This window comes from Carcharodon carcharias, chromosome 8 (genome assembly GCF_017639515.1).
Source record: "Carcharodon carcharias isolate sCarCar2 chromosome 8, sCarCar2.pri, whole genome shotgun sequence".
Lineage (NCBI taxonomy): Eukaryota > Metazoa > Chordata > Chondrichthyes > Lamniformes > Lamnidae > Carcharodon > Carcharodon carcharias.
The window spans coordinates 160,351,309-160,369,111 of NC_054474.1; the positions used below are offsets into that span (position 1 = coordinate 160,351,309).

General features: G+C 37.8%; 1 protein-coding gene across 1 annotated transcript in view; it reads right to left on the reverse strand.

Moving 5' to 3' along the window:
* Window positions 1-17,803, reverse strand: part of med27 (mediator complex subunit 27) — a 300,082-nt gene that overhangs the window by 165,557 nt on the left and 116,722 nt on the right. The window contains exon 3 of the mRNA XM_041193685.1: window positions 13,847-13,977. Within this exon, the coding sequence (XP_041049619.1) occupies window positions 13,847-13,977 (131 nt within the window). The remainder of the gene's footprint in view (window positions 1-13,846; window positions 13,978-17,803) is intronic.

Sequence of the window (17,803 nt, forward strand, 5' to 3'; positions counted from 1 at the left end):
AATTACACAGAGAGAAGCTTGTAATCTGGGTGAACCAAGGGGAAGCACTCCTGCAGTGTTGTAAAGGCACTTACCTAAACAGTCCGCCCCTTTTCACCTCCCTTCAGCTGCCAAGTTTCCGAAGCACACAAACTCAACCTGCAGGCTATCCACCATCCCAACTCAATTAAAACCTGAATGGATACATGGGTGGTGCTGAGTTTTCCATTTTAAAATTTTTAATTCTTTCCACTCATCCTGTGGGTTTAAAATTACCCAAATTATGCTGGCTTTTGGTCATTCATAGCTACTTAGTAAATATGCATTAGCAGTTAGTTTTGATGTTGCAGGATGGCTCAAAGCCATTAACTAGAGTAGAGTAGAAGTTCATAAGAAAATAAAAATTGGTGAGATATTGGGGCTGTTGAAATCACTGGACATAGTGAAATTGTCAGTTTTCAACCCAAGCAGCAAGAAAGGAACATACCATGGGATTCACATGAAATACTAAATTACTAAAGCAAAACTCGAGATACCGACATAATCTGAACTTGATTATTATCCATTACCTTATTGATTATGTAAGTTGTCTTTTAATGGAGATGTAAACTACAACATAATTTGTAGAATGAATAAATAGAATAAAGTTTGAAAATTAAGGACATACAATTTAAAGTTTCTAACACATTCCACTTCAGACAGGAAAGCCATTTGTGAGTGCACCATTGGATCTAAACTACTGCAATACATATTTCTAGCTGACATTATAAGTCATGGCATTGCACAGAGTGTTGTTGCAGCTATAGAAAACAACTTTTGTATTAGTCCATTGTTGGTCTCTATTTCCAACATCAGCGGTATCTAAGTTAGAAATCAATTCAATTTATTCTACAAATTATGTTGTAGTTTACATCTCCATTAAAAGACAACTTACATAATCAATAAGGTAATGGATAATAATTACATAATCAATGAAGCAGGAAAACAAACAAAATAATCATATAACAGCAGCACAGGAAATTAAACAAATGATACACTGGTAGAAAACCAGCAAGAATCATTTAAAGGGCAGATGTGCCAAGGATGAAATTCTTGTCTTATGAAATTTCAGAGAAATATGTAAAAATCTGATGAGAAAGCACTATGTACACCAATCAGCTGTACCAGGGCACAGAATTACAAATCTGATATGTCCATAGGAAACCCTCATTTCACTTGTCCGACTGGAGGAAAGAGTGGCAACTTTAGCAACTAAATGCACATAACCTTCGCATACATCAACTAGTGCCTAACAAAAGGGCAGTTGGCGAGTTGCCTGCTAATCTGTGACCTATGGAAAGCTGTATCGCACAGTGATTGAAAGACAGGAGAGCAAAAGGTTACAGATAAAATGAAAGTGGTAGCATCTAACATAATTGTGTTATTATACTTATTTGTTCAATTGGATTAGTTTAATTTGTATTCTTTGGTAAACTTTCTGTAGGACAAGTTCAGTTTAAAATGGCTTTCCTTGATAAACTTGAAAAAAGTGTTCACGTTTTTATTGAACTCCACTAGTTTATTCACATTACGTCAAAAATTGTGACATTTAATCATTACACTAAGGGGGAAAATAAAACTGCATAGAAGCAAATGTGCTCCAGATTAATGGCATCAGGGAATCCTTTTTGTGTAAACCATTACTGGATGTATTTACATATACATATGAACAATTAAGAACAGGGTTTCGAAAACATGATGCACAAGAGACCAAAAGCACCTTTTAATAGATACGATTACCAAAGACTCGAGTAGCTCTACAAACCTGTAAAAAAAAGGATTTAAAAGTTAACTTCTCTTAAATGTCCTGAAAAACTATTCCATGTGAGGTATTCTGATAGTTCCATGAATTTTTACTATACCACAAGACAGTTAATGGACCTTAACTGGAAGCTTTGAACATTGCATTGGAAAATCTTGCTCCCTACAACAATTCACCCAATATGACATCACAGATGAAATTGCTTATCTGAACTTGCTCTTCCTTTGTGGGCTGTGGACAAATTGCTTATTTGCTGGCAACCAGTTATTATGTGCAAAGGACTTTGATAAACAGGACATAGAAATTAAATTAAATCAGTTGATGTATGCAAAAGTTAAAAGTTCAAAAAATCTGAATAGGGTAAGAAATGAAACGCGTACTTCTAAAAAAAAGATAATTACTATAAAGCTGCACCTGAATATTTTTCTGAAATATTACTGTTTGATTCAGCTGAAAACTTTCAAAACTGACAAGTCCAGGGAGGCATACATTTTCCTAGATTTGCTAGCAGTTAACAGGTTAAGAGAAATGTTTATAGGGGCAGTTAAGTGTGAGACTAATAATGTAAAAATGATTGCTGAGGTGTTATGAAACATATCAATAAATTTAAATGGTTTAAGCAAAAGCAACACAGTCAAAGTATTTATATCAGCACAGATTGGCCAAATTGCTTGTTTCTATGCTGTAACTTCCTACAATTTTTAATGCTCCACCATTGGTAGACTGGCTTCAGTTGCCTAAATCCTAAGCTTTGGAATTCCCTCCTTGAAGCTTTCTGCACCTCCCTCCTTCTTTCAGATGCTCCTTAATGTCCACCTCTTTGATTAAACTTTTGTGCGTAAAGATCTCATTTGAATTGCAATCAAAATTTGTCTGAATGCACGCCTGTGAAACACTTGGGGCATTTTGCTGTGTTAAAACTGCTATATAAATACAAGTTGTTGATTTCAAAGAAGTTCCGAAGAAGAGTCATATTTTGACTCGTAACATTAACTATGTTTTTCTCTCTCCACAGATGCTGCCAGACTTGTTGACTTTTTCCAGCATTTTCTGTTTTATTATTGTTGATTTTATGATTGATTTAATTCAGTGGACCAAATATCCCAATTCTGACATATGACAAATGAGGGCACTGTTACAGTGGATCATCTCCTAAGTAGATCATGTATAATTGCTGTCCTGAAAGAGATAGAATGTCAAACTTCCTCCATAATGCTATCAGCTAATAAAAATTTGTCGTTATAAATGGAGCAAGGATTTCAGTGCTTATAGATGATTTTACAGTTAACTGCAAGTCGTGCAAACGTTTAGTATTGTATAGTTAGGGGAAGGGCAAGGCCTAAATGAATATTTTGTTTGCTGTGAGAACTTTTTAAAAATTGATTGCAGTTGTTATTTCTCAATGCTGTTTAGAATATTCTAAATATTTTCATTCATCACTTTACCAATCACTGAATGGAGGCTGATCAGGCACTAATTCACCTCGTTAGATTGGAACTTGGATGACATAAATTGCATTCTCTCATTTACAATTCCTGCCCGTAACCAGAATCAACGTGTCCCAAGGAATTGCTTTCCAACTGGCAATACCGTCCCATTCATACTTCTCGCAGTGTTGCCCTAAGCATTATGTTCTTGTCATTCTTATAGAGCATGCAAAAAGCTGTAGTAACAGTGTGATACATGCAGCATGTTCCTTTATTGGCCAACTGCAATTAGTGGGACAGTGATTTATTCAAGATGACAAAGGAACTGAACTAAACAGTGTTCAGGTTGGCCCTGTTAAAGCTTGGGCCGCATGGTATAATACATTAAATACTGAACGATCCTGTCTGCATGGTTAATCTGCAAACTGTAATACAAATGTCAGCAGCTAAGATTCAGCTTTTCATCTGACTGCCAGAGATTCGATATCTTGATTAAATAATTATGACAGATTTACTTCGTCCTTCATCTGTTAAGAGGAAATATTACAGATTGTGCTCACAATGAAATTAAATGATATGATTTTGATGGAGTTTATAAATTAAAATATTTGTATATTGTAACATTGCTGAAAAGAGACACATTGCCAAAAAAGTAGCTATTGTATAATTATTGATTTTATCTTGCATTATCAAATGCGGTTCCCCAATTTAGCCATTTTCTTAAAAAAACATATTTATTCTGAATATAACACCATCTGTAGAGATTATTCCATTACTAATGGAAATGTCAAACAATTCCAGGTACTTAAAAAAAAAATATATAGATTTGTATTCATGGAATCTAAGAGTTTAACTTCTAAATTCTGATGTAAAAATGGTACATCTGACCACAGTTATAAAATTTTTTAAAATACAAGCAGCAAGTAAAGAGAATCTTTTTGGTGAAAGGGTTTTAAATGATAGCTAATCAAGTTACTGACTCAGCAAATTCAGGAACCTGTTTAAAATTCCGTGCAGCCCAAACAAAATAACGGTCGAAAAGTTGTGGTTTAGCTGCACTGAAACGCCTGTCTCAATTCCCACTGGGTGGACAAAACTAATACATTAGAAATAAATGATAGTGTCAATTTGCACCAATCTCCATGTGGCCAAATCAGGATGCATTTGTACAGTATGAAGACTGGTGCTGACACCGGTGACCACAGGAATTTGTTACACGATAGAAATGGCTGTCGGTCAAATTGGTTACTACCTTGAAATTCAGTGGTTTCAGGATTACATTTAGCACGTCATTTACATTTACCACAGTTCAGAGAATGCAGGTACATCAGCTCCTGCTGACTGGGGGAAAGGGTTACAGTGAAAAATCATATTTGCTGCTGTCAGTCCACCTATTTTCTCTTCATATGCTTTAAAACAATTCATCTAAGATCCAACTCTACTTTGTATTGTGCACAATTTTTCTATCATTACAACCAGTATTCCGAACCTGCTTCCCATTGGAACAAGTACAGCACCAGTGGCCACTTTTGATCAATGCCATTCTGCAATGTAAATGCACCTTAAATCAACAGGCAGACTGGGCACATCTTAAGACATTTGCCGAGCACAATTTTTAAAAATTCATTCATGGGACGTGGGCATCACTGGCTAGGCCAGCATTTACTGCCCTTGAGAAGGTGATGGTGAGCTGCGTTCTTGAACCACTGTAGTCCATGTGGTGTAGGTACACCCACAGTGCTGTCAGAGAGGAAGTTCTAGGATTTTGACCCAGCAATAGTGAAGGAATGGCAATATAGCTCCAAGTCAGCATGGCGAGTGGCTTGGAGGGGAACTTCCAGGTGTTCCCATGCACCTGCTGCCCTTGTTCTTCTAGATGGCAGCAGTCGTGAGTTTGGAAGGTTGGTTTGTAAGGAGACTTGATGATTTCCTGCAGTGCATCTTGTAGATGGTACACACTGCTGCCACTTTGCTCTGGTGGTGGAAGGAGTGAATGTTTATGGGTTGGGTGCCAATCAACTTTGTCCTGGATTGTGTCAAGCTTCTTCAGTGTTGTTAGAGCCGCACTCATCCAGGAAAACGGAGAGTATTCCATTACACTCCTGGCTTGTGCCTTGAAGATGGCGGACAGACTTTGGGGAGTCAGGAGGTAGAGTTACTCACTGCAGGCTTCCTAACTGCTGACCTACTCTTGTAACCACAGTATGTATATGACTAGTCCAGTTCAGTTTCTGGTCAATCGTAACTCCCAGGCTGTTGATAGTGGGGGATTCAGCGATGGTAATGCTGCTAAATGTCAAGGAGTGATGGTTAGATTCTCTCTTGCTGGAGATGGTCATAGCCTGGCACTTGTGTGTTGTGAATGTTACTTGCCACTTGTCAGCCCAAGCCTGGATATTGTCCAGGACTTGCTGCATTTGGACATGGACTGGTTCAGTATTTGAGGAGTCACGAATGGTGGTGAACATTGCGCAATCAGAAAACATCCCCACTTCTGAACTTATGATGGAAGGAAGGTCACTGATGAAGCAGCTGAAGATGGTTCGGCTGAGGTCACTACCCTGAGGAACTCCTGCCGTGATTCCTGGATCTGAGATGATTGACCTTCAGCAACTACAACCATCTTCCTTTGTGCTAGGTATAACTCCAAACTGCGGAGAGGTTTCACTCACCCCTGATTCCCGTTGACTTCAGTTTTTTCTAGGGCTCCTTGATGCCACATTCGGTCAAATGCAACCTTGATGTTAAAGGCAGTTGCTCTCATCTCACTTCTTGAGTTCAGGTCTTTTGTTCATTCTTGGACCATGGCTCAAATGAGGTGTGGAGTTGAGTGGCCCTTGCAGAACCCAAACTGAGTGTCAGTGAGCAGGTTGTTGCTGTGCAAGTGCCACTTGATAGCACCGTCAACGACATCCTCCATCACTTCACTAATTATCAAGATTAGACTGAGGGGGCGGTAATTGGACAGGTTGGATTCGTCCTGCTTTGTGTGTACAGGACATACCTGGACAATTTTCCAAATTACCAAGTAGATGCCAGTATCGTAGCTGTACTGTAACAATTTGGCTAGGGGCGCGGCTAGCTCTGGAGCACAAGTCTTCTGATTAATCTTTTGATTAGGCACTTTACAGCCTTCCAGACTTAATATTGAGTTCAACAATTTCAGACCATGAATTCTCTCCTCTATCCTCACCCCTTTTTGATCCCTTTTTTTTCTATATTCATTTTTATTTTTATTTACTTTTCCCACTTATTTTCATTATTTTTAAAAAAATTATTTCCATTTTTATTCATTGCTTTATCCCCTGCTTTTAGCCTTTTCAATCTTTTTTCCCTACCACTGTCCCCTCTCCCACCCCACCCCAACTAGGGCCACCTGTCACTCTCCAGGGTGCTTATCTTGGTCCTGCCATTATCACATTCTGCTTTCCACTCAATGTCACCATTAGCACCTCTTTTAGCCAGTACCACTACCATTAACACCCCTTTGACCTTTTGTTTGTGACATCTTTTGCAATCTCTCCTTTGCCTCCACCTATCGCTGGCCTTCTATCCAGCTTCACCTGTTCCTCCCCCCTTAATCAGTATATATTTCACCACATTACTACTTCTCTTTAACTGTGAAGAAGAGTCATACGACTTGAAACGTTAACTCTGTCTTTCTCTCCACAGATGCTATTAGACTTGTTGAGTTTTTCCAGCATTTTTTGTTTTTGTTGTAGGCAGTTTAACTGTCTGATCCAGCTTCTTAACTGCTTTGTTTCTTCTCTAGATGCAAGATCATCTTTCTATGAGGTCCTGGGCCGATTTATCGAGATACAATCAACACATTCTAGATATGATTGTTGATTCAATGTTACTCCTACTCTGTACTGCTTAAAGGTCCCTGAAGCTTGACATCCAACCTTAAATTCCCCTTTTATCTTGCCTATCACAAATTGCTCAAAATCCATAGTACCTCCCCATAGAAAATTATCGATGTGCATCATAAAGATGTCTGCGAGTCTCTCTTTGTGATACCAGCAGAACATTGCTTGGTCTGCTTTCAGCTTCCCTTCTACATCACTCACTTCTTGAAGTGGTTTCAAAAACACTGAATTTTTTCACCTGGCAAAAATGAGACTTTTATATCGATAGACCCACATTCCCATGAATATGTGGCTAAAAGAGCTAAGAAAAATCTTTCAAGATCACTTTTCCTGCCATGGGGAGTCCACTCCAATATTTTGATCATCAAGTCTCTCTTTGAAACCCCCAAGCCACTAGTCTCACTTTAGCCTTTATGTCCCATCAAGAAGTACTTTCTCTGTTCATATCCACCTGTGTGATAAGGCTGGCTGTCACCTATCTGGCACTTCAGAGTCTACACCAAATTCTTTCCCGCTATCCAACTCTTCTTGTGCCTCTCTTATTGATTGTTCTTCTAATTTGTGTGGCCACATAAACTTCTGATCATAAGGACTTCTACTTCTCATGGCATTCCTCGATTGTTCTATAGTCCTAGTTTTAGTCAAACTATGAACTCTGCTTGCCCTCTTGGGATGACCACTCATCACAGAAGGCATTTTTGGATTTCTCCCATAGACCAACTGATACAGACTATAGTCCCAAACATTTGAAGCAAATTCTTCACATGGACTGCCCACACCAGGGCATACAGTCTACAATTTGGTTGCTCAGGTAAGATCTTAAGGAGCATCTCATCAATAGCCAAATGATTTCTTTCACAAAGGCAATTACTGAAGGAACTTACAGCGGCAGTGTTCACATTACTACAATGTTATCATTTTTGTACATCTCGGAGTTTGTCATTGGCAAATTCCACTCCCCACCCCTACCTTACATTGTTGTAAACAGGTGAATCTTGTTGCCATGTCTATGAAGTGTAAAATGAAAATATTTCTATCCTTGTCCCACGCCTTTAAATCCATAGCTACTATTTCATTAAAGTCTCGTGCTAATGAGAGACTTACAATAGGTTCTGATGGTGTCTCCAATACTTATTGCCTATATCACATTTTTCATAATCTCTTCAATAAGCTTTGTGTGCTTTGTTTAATCTGTGACAAGGGAGATGACCAAATTGTCGATGTAACTTTAAGGCAATTTGCTTTTTTTCACACAAATTCCTATCACCTGATGCCATTAACACTTCTTTAACACTCTGATTAGAGATACCAAGTTTAAAGGGCTGCAATAATGTTTTGATTGGGAAAAGTCAGTAGGTTTGCCATTCACCCAAAGACAATTGATTTATCATGTTCCATCTCAAATTTCATTTGTGCATTTTTCATGGATGGCTTGGTCAACAGCAAGGGTCTCACTAGATACTACCATCTATGCTAATAAAGTGGCTTACCCCAGCTATTCTACCTAGAATTACCACTCTTTTCAGTGACTTTTAACATGTTGTCATCCCTGAATCTGAAGTAGAGCTTTCATATGCCTTGATCTTATTTCTATCCTTACTACTGAGTGAATCCAAATAACATTTCAACCAATCTGTTCCACATGCTGTAGATGTGCAACCATTGTCCAACATAGTGCAATTAAATGAATCTGTGACTGATGCCTCATTACCAGATTGAAGATTCTTGTGACTAGTAAAATTCCCTCAGGCTGGTGTCATCAACTTTCCCTTCTGAAAATCCGTATCAGTAGTCATCTCGAAAAACCGATTGCTCCATTTTGGACAATATGCCGCATAATAATATTTTGATTCACATCTGAAACACCTGTTAATAATTCCCCGGGGTTCATTCTTCTATTATTATTACTCCATTACTGTCACCTGCCAGATCTGCCAAAAAGGTCTTTTCTCATTTCTTTTGTGCATGATTTTTCTGTTGTATTCACACCTGTGCCCCATATCTCAATGATCTTGCAAGCATTGAATCTTCCATTTTTTTGTGACACTGTCGAATGTTCCATTTATGCCATGAAGGCTGCTAGAAATGACTGCTTTCCCAGGAACTGTTTTTTTTAAAGCTTCAAGACATTTGATCCAAAAAAAAGAGTCTCTCTGAGAATTTAACTCCAGTTAAGACAAGGCTCCTATCCACATGTGGCATTTTAGCATAGTCCAACAATTTGAAAGCAAGTACTGAACCAGGAATTTCCAAATAGAATTTCTGCAATTTTGTATCTAGTCTGTTAAATTTCATGATATATTCCTCCATTGAATGACCTCTGTCTTTCAAAATTCAAATTCTGAGTATCTGTTGTATGCACTTAATAGGTCATCTTTCTTATAAATTTTATCCATAAATTTTAATAGACTTTCCAAACCTTCCTCAGTGTCTAGCTCTGAAAATACTTTGCAACTGATCCTGCTTTTGTTAGGAAATGATGGTGTCAAGGTCATGTTTTGTTTTCTCTTCAGTTAAGGATGTAACCCGTGTCCATACAGCTACTTCATTTTTCCATTAGTCATAAGGTTCAGATTCAGAGAACATCTGTGGGAAATCAGACCCTGGCAATTTACACTTGGTTTCAACCATTCTTCTCAAAAGTAACGCAGATTGCAATATTCGGTCTGAAAAATCTTTTCCTTCGTTTCCAATCTTCACTTTTCCAATCTTCACCTTTAGGCAATCATTCGCGGCTACCATGTCAAATGGATCCAAGCCCAATGGTGAAATACAAAACAAGACAAAGATCTTTTCCTTGTTGGTAGGTTTATTCACAGGATGCAACATTACAGATCCCTGCCTCCAAACTACCAACCGAGTGTCCCAACTGACTTTTTTATGCTCTTTTGGTACAACAATAGCAAATGAGCAAATTAACAAATTAAATTAGAGAGGCATTTCTTAAACAAAATACATCGCCTTCTTCAGCTTTAGACAACAGCTTCTCCCAGTTGAGGAGCTGGACCCCCAGTCTCTCACATAATGGGCAACAACACTAACCACTGGTAGCCAGGAGGTGCCTAAATACTACATTCAGTTAATAAGACTCTTGTTACATGTGCTCTCAGTCCTCAAACAAACAATGCACATCACCTGTATATCTTTAATAACATAATCAACCAACCATTAACAGTTGTGCTTTATTGTGCTTTTCCATATTAAGTGTACTACCTAAGACACTTTATTTATTAGTGCTTGCAATGATTTTTTTTCATATACACAGTAAAGTTTGTTTTTGCTTAAAAAGGTGAAATCTTGTGGTGTAATTCTTTCAGTTAATTACTGGGTGTTTGACTTTCTCTTTAAATGCTAATAGTCTCTACAGAGATTGTAATACTTCTTGAAAATAGGCTTTATTACTAGGCTTTGAAAAAAGCTTTTGGGGCATATTAAAGTGGTATAATTATAGATTTCCTACAGAATCCAGGAAAACTTCAGAATTCCAAATGTAAAAACTTCAAAATTATAAATTGTAATATGCATTATAAGAACAAAGTTTAAAAAAATACATTCAACTTAACTTTGACCAACCTAGTGATAGATACCTTGCACATGATTTCCAATGGCTAAATGAACCTTACCAAATATTTGTTTAGTTGTTTACCAGTGGGACAGTTGGTGTGTAAGCTGCTCCTTACGTTATACCGAAATGCCTGGAAATATAACTAAGACATGGAATTGGAATTCTGTAGATGCAATATATTGATGAACCATACCTTTAAGAAAAATGGTGTCTTCTTGATTTCTCAATGCTTCCTTACTATGCTTAACCTCAAGTTCCCTGTCTGCCTTAAGCTACATGCATCCTATAACCAACCTGCTCCTAGATGTCTACCTATGCAACTCTAAACTAGCTATGAAAAGGCAAATGTAATAGCTATCTAGGAAAACTCTTCACTTAAATTCCCATTTAATCAGCATTTATGCACAGCAGTACAGCTGAGAACAGTAATTTCATGAACCACATCCCATTAAAAGAAATTCACATACTGAATCAATTTGATGAGGAAATACCTCCTTCTGTGCTTGTGGCACAGTCTCAAACGGAAAATTATTTCTACATACCCTAATGACGTACACCCCACCCCCCACCAAACAATGGGCATGGCATTGAACTACAATGTGGATTGATTAGCATCGAAATACCTGTATAGTACTGACATTTTCAGTTAAGCTAATTAAATGCATGTCCACTTGAATGTAGGTCTAACACAGGCTCATCCAACCTTTTCTCGCCAGGGGCCAGATTTCAATTTTTCCTTACACTTGGGAGGGGGTCGATCAGCAAATTCCAGAAAGATGAGGTTTGGTGCAATATTAAACATGAATTTCAAAAAAAAAATGCTGACGTATGATTAGAAACAATTTGCTGAGCAAAAAAAACAATAAATTGATCATTTAAAAAAAAGCCAAATAAAAATGACCATTCGAGTGTGAAAGGCTGTGTGGTCCAGCTAATGTAGAGTCTTAGGATGCTCACTCACCCTCACCCACTGTGAAAGTGCCTGTACTGGTGTGTGGGGGCCATGGGAAAGCATGGTGAAGATGTGCTCCAAAGTGTCTCTCTCTTTTCAAATACTCACAGTTGCCAGTGTATGTTGCTCCTCCTACCACAGCCTGCTTTTCTCCCATGTTGATGCTGATAAGCTCAATAGTGAGCTTATTAGCAGCAAACATGGGAGAAGAACAAACTGTGGCAGGAGGAGCAAGGCCCTGAAGAAATCCTCAAATGCACTGAGCCGACATGACGTTTTTCAACAATCGTTCCGGGGAGCCACATGGAGGGGCTTCGTGGGCCACAATGCAGTCCACAGACTGCGGATTAGACAAGCCTGGTCTAACCCACTGTGTGCACGATGAAGGCAGCCATGGACGTACTGTTGGTGGCATTTCAGAGCAGGAACTATGCACACACTCTGCCAAAACAAAGTGGTTATATGTTTTCAAAACAGTTGTAGTGTATGGAAAATCTGCCAGGCGCAAGGATTAAGCCTTAACCTTCAAGTGTTGAAAAACTTATTTATGTTTCAGCACATGCAAGTCACCACTGGAAAAATAATTTTGTAACATTCAAACCAACAAAAAAAATATATAGGGTCCTATTTCTAGTCACTTTAGGGCACAAATAGGTGGCACCCGTCAGAAGATAGCTTAACCATTTTGGATTGTATAATTATGTAACCTGGCTGGACATTATCAAAATAGTAAGTTAGGCTCCACAAGCAATATACTTAACCTTCATCTTAAGAGAGGTGTAGCATTAGTGGGACTATATTAAAAAACTTTAATTATGCTGGAAACTAATTTATTCAATCACATGGTGTAGGCATTGCTGGCAAGGTCAGCATTTATTGCCCATCCTTAATTGCCCTAGAGAAGCTGCCTTTAAGAATACAATTGATTAGGCTTGCTAGGTCATTTTGGAAGGCAGTTAAGGCTGCCGAGGGTCTGGAGTCACATATAGGTAAGACTGACAGATTTCTTTCCCTCCTTCTTTCTCTCAGTGGAACAAAGCATTCATGAACTAAAATTAATCGATATTCTGTCATCTCAGAATCCTACTTCCACTTGAACAGCTCACCTTACAGTATATGAGGGTATCTTGGGCACATCTAGAAATTCATTTGACAATTACTTGTTCTCAGGCTGGATACATGAAAGTGTATGTTACGCCATGTTTCCTTGTCAGAATGGTTAAAAGAATTTTGTAACGCAACAGTCCTAGTCTGACTATTTGAAAGCAGGATGTAAAGGAGATAATATAAATGGCAAAGGAAATTTCTAAACATTACTACTAAACAGGCACACCCTGTTTTCAAAATTGACTGTATCTGATATGGAAAAAAAGACCAAATTTGCTGAGGATTAAAAATAGTGCAGAAGGATATCACATTATTACATGTACTGATCATGGCTGCCCTACCCCTTTCTATACCATCATAATCATGAAAGAGGACTTGCAAAAGTATTTGCAGATAATAAGAAAAACACATTTCAGGAGCTACAATGAGCATTTAGAGTTACATTAGAAATATTTTTACTGTAACCCCATGGCTTCAGAATATCTCACAGAAACAATTTCATATCAGCATTACTAGTTTATGCTGTTCACTAATTAGAAACAATTCGAACAGTTTGCGCCTCTGGGATCCAGAGAAAACCATATTAGCGCTTTTAAATGAATGAAGTTTTGTCAAGGGTGACTGCTTTAATATTTGAGCCTTGGGAGCTAATACTTCAATGCGCCATCTCCTGTCCCAAGTATCCTCACATGTAGTTTTAAGGCAAGACTTTCCAGAAAGTGATAATTAAATGTGTCCTTCTTTAAAACAAAACGTAAATTAATATCACTCCAGGATTTATGATAAATTGTATATTTGAAGCTTTGTTGCTCACTGAAGCATGTCAAGGCAAAGAGCAATGTGTTAAAACATCTTTGCAAGCTTTTCTTTTCCTATATTACAGTGCACAGCAGGTTGCCAGGATGAAATGAAAAATGGAAACGTTCTTAGAAACCTACCAAATAGCTCATCAATTCCCATAAAGTTTTCTTCTCATTTTACAACAAGGCTGTCACTCCAGAGAAGCCCAGAACCTGAGAGCAAGTCAGTGTGCTAGGTCACACCATCTGAATGATATGGCTAGCTAGCTAGAAAAGTAGCCGAATTCCAAACAATACGTGGAATCATAGAACTGTCTGCAGTGAATGGTTTGCGATGAAAACTTACTGAGGAGGCAGAGCAAGTGTTGTAGGCTGAACCTTAGGCCGGCGTTTTGCGGATACGCCCATTTGCATAGCTGAACGTTTCAGAGACTGCTGGTTTAACAGACTGGAAGCCAGACCGGCATGATACTGGAGCTGAGGAAAGGAGGGAAGAAAAAAGATATAAAGTCAGTTTAGGACCAATAAACAATAAAATCCAGGCAATCCTGCTAGATCCTCCTATAGCAGGCATCTCCTGTGATGAAATATGCAACAACAGTAACATCTTAAAGAAAGATTTTTGATGTTGAGAAAAATGGAGAATCACAGCTATTTTTTTTAAACAAAAGCACAAAGGATTCTGCCATATTTTCTTCTGAGGACCCCATACAATTCATGGTCTGCAGCTGGCCTGCTCTCAACGCCTTTAGTAAATATATGAAAGCAGTCAAAGGATCACTCTCCCAACAACCTTCACAAACTGTGGTGAAGTGTATGGCCTTTGCTGACTACTTTTCAACAGCAACACAGCCGAAATTGAGAACTGTGCGAGAAGGTCTCTGCAAACTTATATCACACAAGCCAAGGGTAAACATGTGGAAGTCCTTCTTGCCCTTCCAAGTCCAAGTTCACTGTCATTTTTCATACACTTGGTTTGTTACTACTGTTCAATTCCATTATTTTGCCAGTTATTTATGCAAGGCATTCACCTGGATTTCTTGCTAACTTTTAAAGAAGGTTCCAAGTCTCCTTTTTTCATCAACTTCCTCATATGAATTTTTTCCCCATCAGTATTTTTCAGATTCCATTTCTAGTCTCAGATAAATACCACATATCCCAGGGGTTATCTTTTGAGGTACTTTGTGCATTCCAGTGACATGGATATTGCTTAATTACAGAAAATAACTACTTCATATGGTTATTCATCCACAGTACAAATGCATTTGCATCCTTAAGGGATTTCATTCTTCCTTCATACTGGAAGAGATTCTTCCATTGTATATATAGAATTTCCAGGCTGCTTTTTGTGTTGCAGGTCACTGTCATCTTTGCAGTGGCTTCTATTGTGTTTCTCCCTGCTGAGTTTTTACCTCCCTTCTTTGTTTTACCTCATTTTGTTTGGTTAATTCACTTACAGTTATATTTGCTTCATCTAGGCTTCCTTGACCTTGGTACATATTTATCTTACATATTCAGTATTATGTCTTTAAAGGTTCTTAATTTATCCTCAATAGGTTTTCTTGAATTCTATTCTGCAGTTAATCTTAGTTAAGGCCTTTCCTCATTCTCTTAAAGTCAGTCCTCAAAGTTATATGCAAAATATCGGCTTAACCCAATTCATGTCAATCTAAAGACGTAGAGAAAATTCGTGAAAATTGACAAAGGTAGATTACAATTATGAACAAAACTGAAATATCCTTGAGAAAGATTTCTCAAAAATATATACTGTAACTACTCTGGTGATTTCTTTGCCATCAAGATTGACCAATTACTCATTCATTACCATTACACTGCTTTTTATGCTTTCCTCTCTCTAACAAGTCAGTTGCCTCACAACCTCACCCTGAATCTCCTCTCACTGATTCTGAGTGTTCAATTTTTCATGAAACCCACCATTTTCTCTCTCGACCTCTTTCCCACTAAAAAGAAAACTGGTAACCAATAATTAGATAATTTTCTCAGAGTGGACTGTTTTCGCTATTGGCTCAAACCACATAAACTGAGCAGGACAACATTAATTGAGATCTACTTGAATATTACTTCGGCTTACAAATTTCTTCTGAATATGCAATATTTTTAAGCAGTGGCTGTCAATCAGAAAGCTGCAAAAAAAAGTCAATGAACAAATGAAAAAAGCAAGGAAAAATCTTAAACGTATCAGAAGATGAGCCAATGTTCTGTAGGAGAATGAAGATGTCATACAACACCCACTGAGATCAGGTAATCTATCTTGATTTATACCTTTCCATATTCATACATCAAATATCCAGGATTTCTGCACTATGATTCTGCCCAAGCTCAATTGTGCTACAATGATTTTTAAATAGGCTGCTCAGATGTAGAAACAGATTTCTGTGCAAAAAAGTTTTAGTCAGTTGCTGCAGATTGGCAGGTTAATGTTTCTGCTTTGGTGATGCACATAATTAAAAATTGTAATGAACCAAAATAATCCAATTGCCTCATCACTAACCCAGCTGATGCTGCTCACAGTCGAATACATAACTGATCCAATCAATTCCAACTCCATCAGAAGATTTCAATTTGTGAGAAGGGTATACTAGTGCATTTTTAAACTTTACTGGTTTAACAACATACTAAATGCAAAGTATAACAGAACAGCCTGGGCTCTCTTATGCCACTTTGTGGTGATCCAAGTTGATCATCTCTCAGAGCAAAACAGTTGTCTCACATTGAATGAATCCCAAGTCAAAATATCTAGTCATCTCACTGCATCAGAATTTTTGATTCAATATATCGTATGTGGGACAGATTTCTATACTTCAATCTTTGAAAACATGGATTCTGGATTATGAACTGGTTTTACCATCATTACAGAATCTATACTTCCCATTTAGATTAGCAATACAGTTCCCCATCACTTAAGCAAGTGCAGTTCAGGACTGCAACTTGCCAGCTGTAGGCAATGGCCTGCATAATAAGGCTACATTAATAAGAGCAAAAATCTGTTAAATCAATTTTCTTTTTAAAATTCTTTTGAATTTAAAATTATTTACAAAATTCTAGTATTGTTTTGTAATGCATTACAGTCAATCCTTAGCAAGCCTTGGATCTGGCGACGACAAGAAGAAAGTCAAGTTGGTATTTTCTGGAGCTGCACACACTGAATTTTTTGCAGTTGGTGCTTTGACTTCATTTAAACCCAATTTCGGTTTTGCTTAAATACACTTAAAGACAGAAGAAAGTTCCCTGAACTTTGTCACATCGTCAGGTTGTCTCAAAATGCTTGAGTATGAGTTAATATATGGACAATTTCAGAAGAACTGGAAGTGGAAGGTAAGTGGAGCATGCGTTAATAAGTTTCTTATATTATATTCTGTATAGCTGAAGTGCACATGGGACAAACTGATGAATAAACACAGCTGTTTCAACCTGAGATAAACATCACACAAGATGCTATAACCAGGGAGAGAAAAAGCAGCCAGGATACTTGCTCCTGATCTCTATTAAGTGATCATTCTAGGAGATTGCATGTGAAAGGTATAAATGAAAAAGGTTATTTGGTCCAACCCATCCAGAAAAAGATGCACTTATGATTTCAGAGGAACGCACCATCATATGGTTGATTATGCTCTCGAGCGAAAAACACCCTGGCTTCTTATTCAATTAAACTGTGCCCCCTTTTCTCTATGTCAAAGTGAAAGAAAATTCTAAGGATTCAGATTAATCTATGTTTTATACCTTTATGAGGCTGAAAATCCCAAGTTTCTAATCGCTTCTCACAATTCAGTCTTTGTTGTTAAGCATCGGTTGGGCATTTCTTCCCTGCCCCTAGGGTTTCAGTGTCTCCCTCGGGTCTCCTACTTATTTTGCTTTTATCTCCCTCGTGTCTTGGTGACCAGACTGGCCATTGAATTCTAGATGTAGTTATGCATTATACAGTTTTAAGCATAACTTCTTCTGGCGTATTTTACTGCTTTGGCTATATCGTGGCATATTCATAACAACATAGGAATTGCTTGACGGAAATAAGCCCATCTAGTTTGCCTGCTACCATTCTGGTAGTCGCATAATAATATAATAATAAATAAATCATCACCTAAGCATAGCAATCAATTAGTCTACAACCAGCCCTGTGAAGTAATGCTGCAAAGCTCATCAACAAGCCAGTTCAGGCTACGAAATTGGAGAAATATTCCAGGGAAGAGTTATAAATCCCATTTGTGAATCTTACTACAGTATCTGTCAGTTTCTACTGTTAAGCATAGATTTTAAATTATTCTATTTCATTTTTATTTTTAAT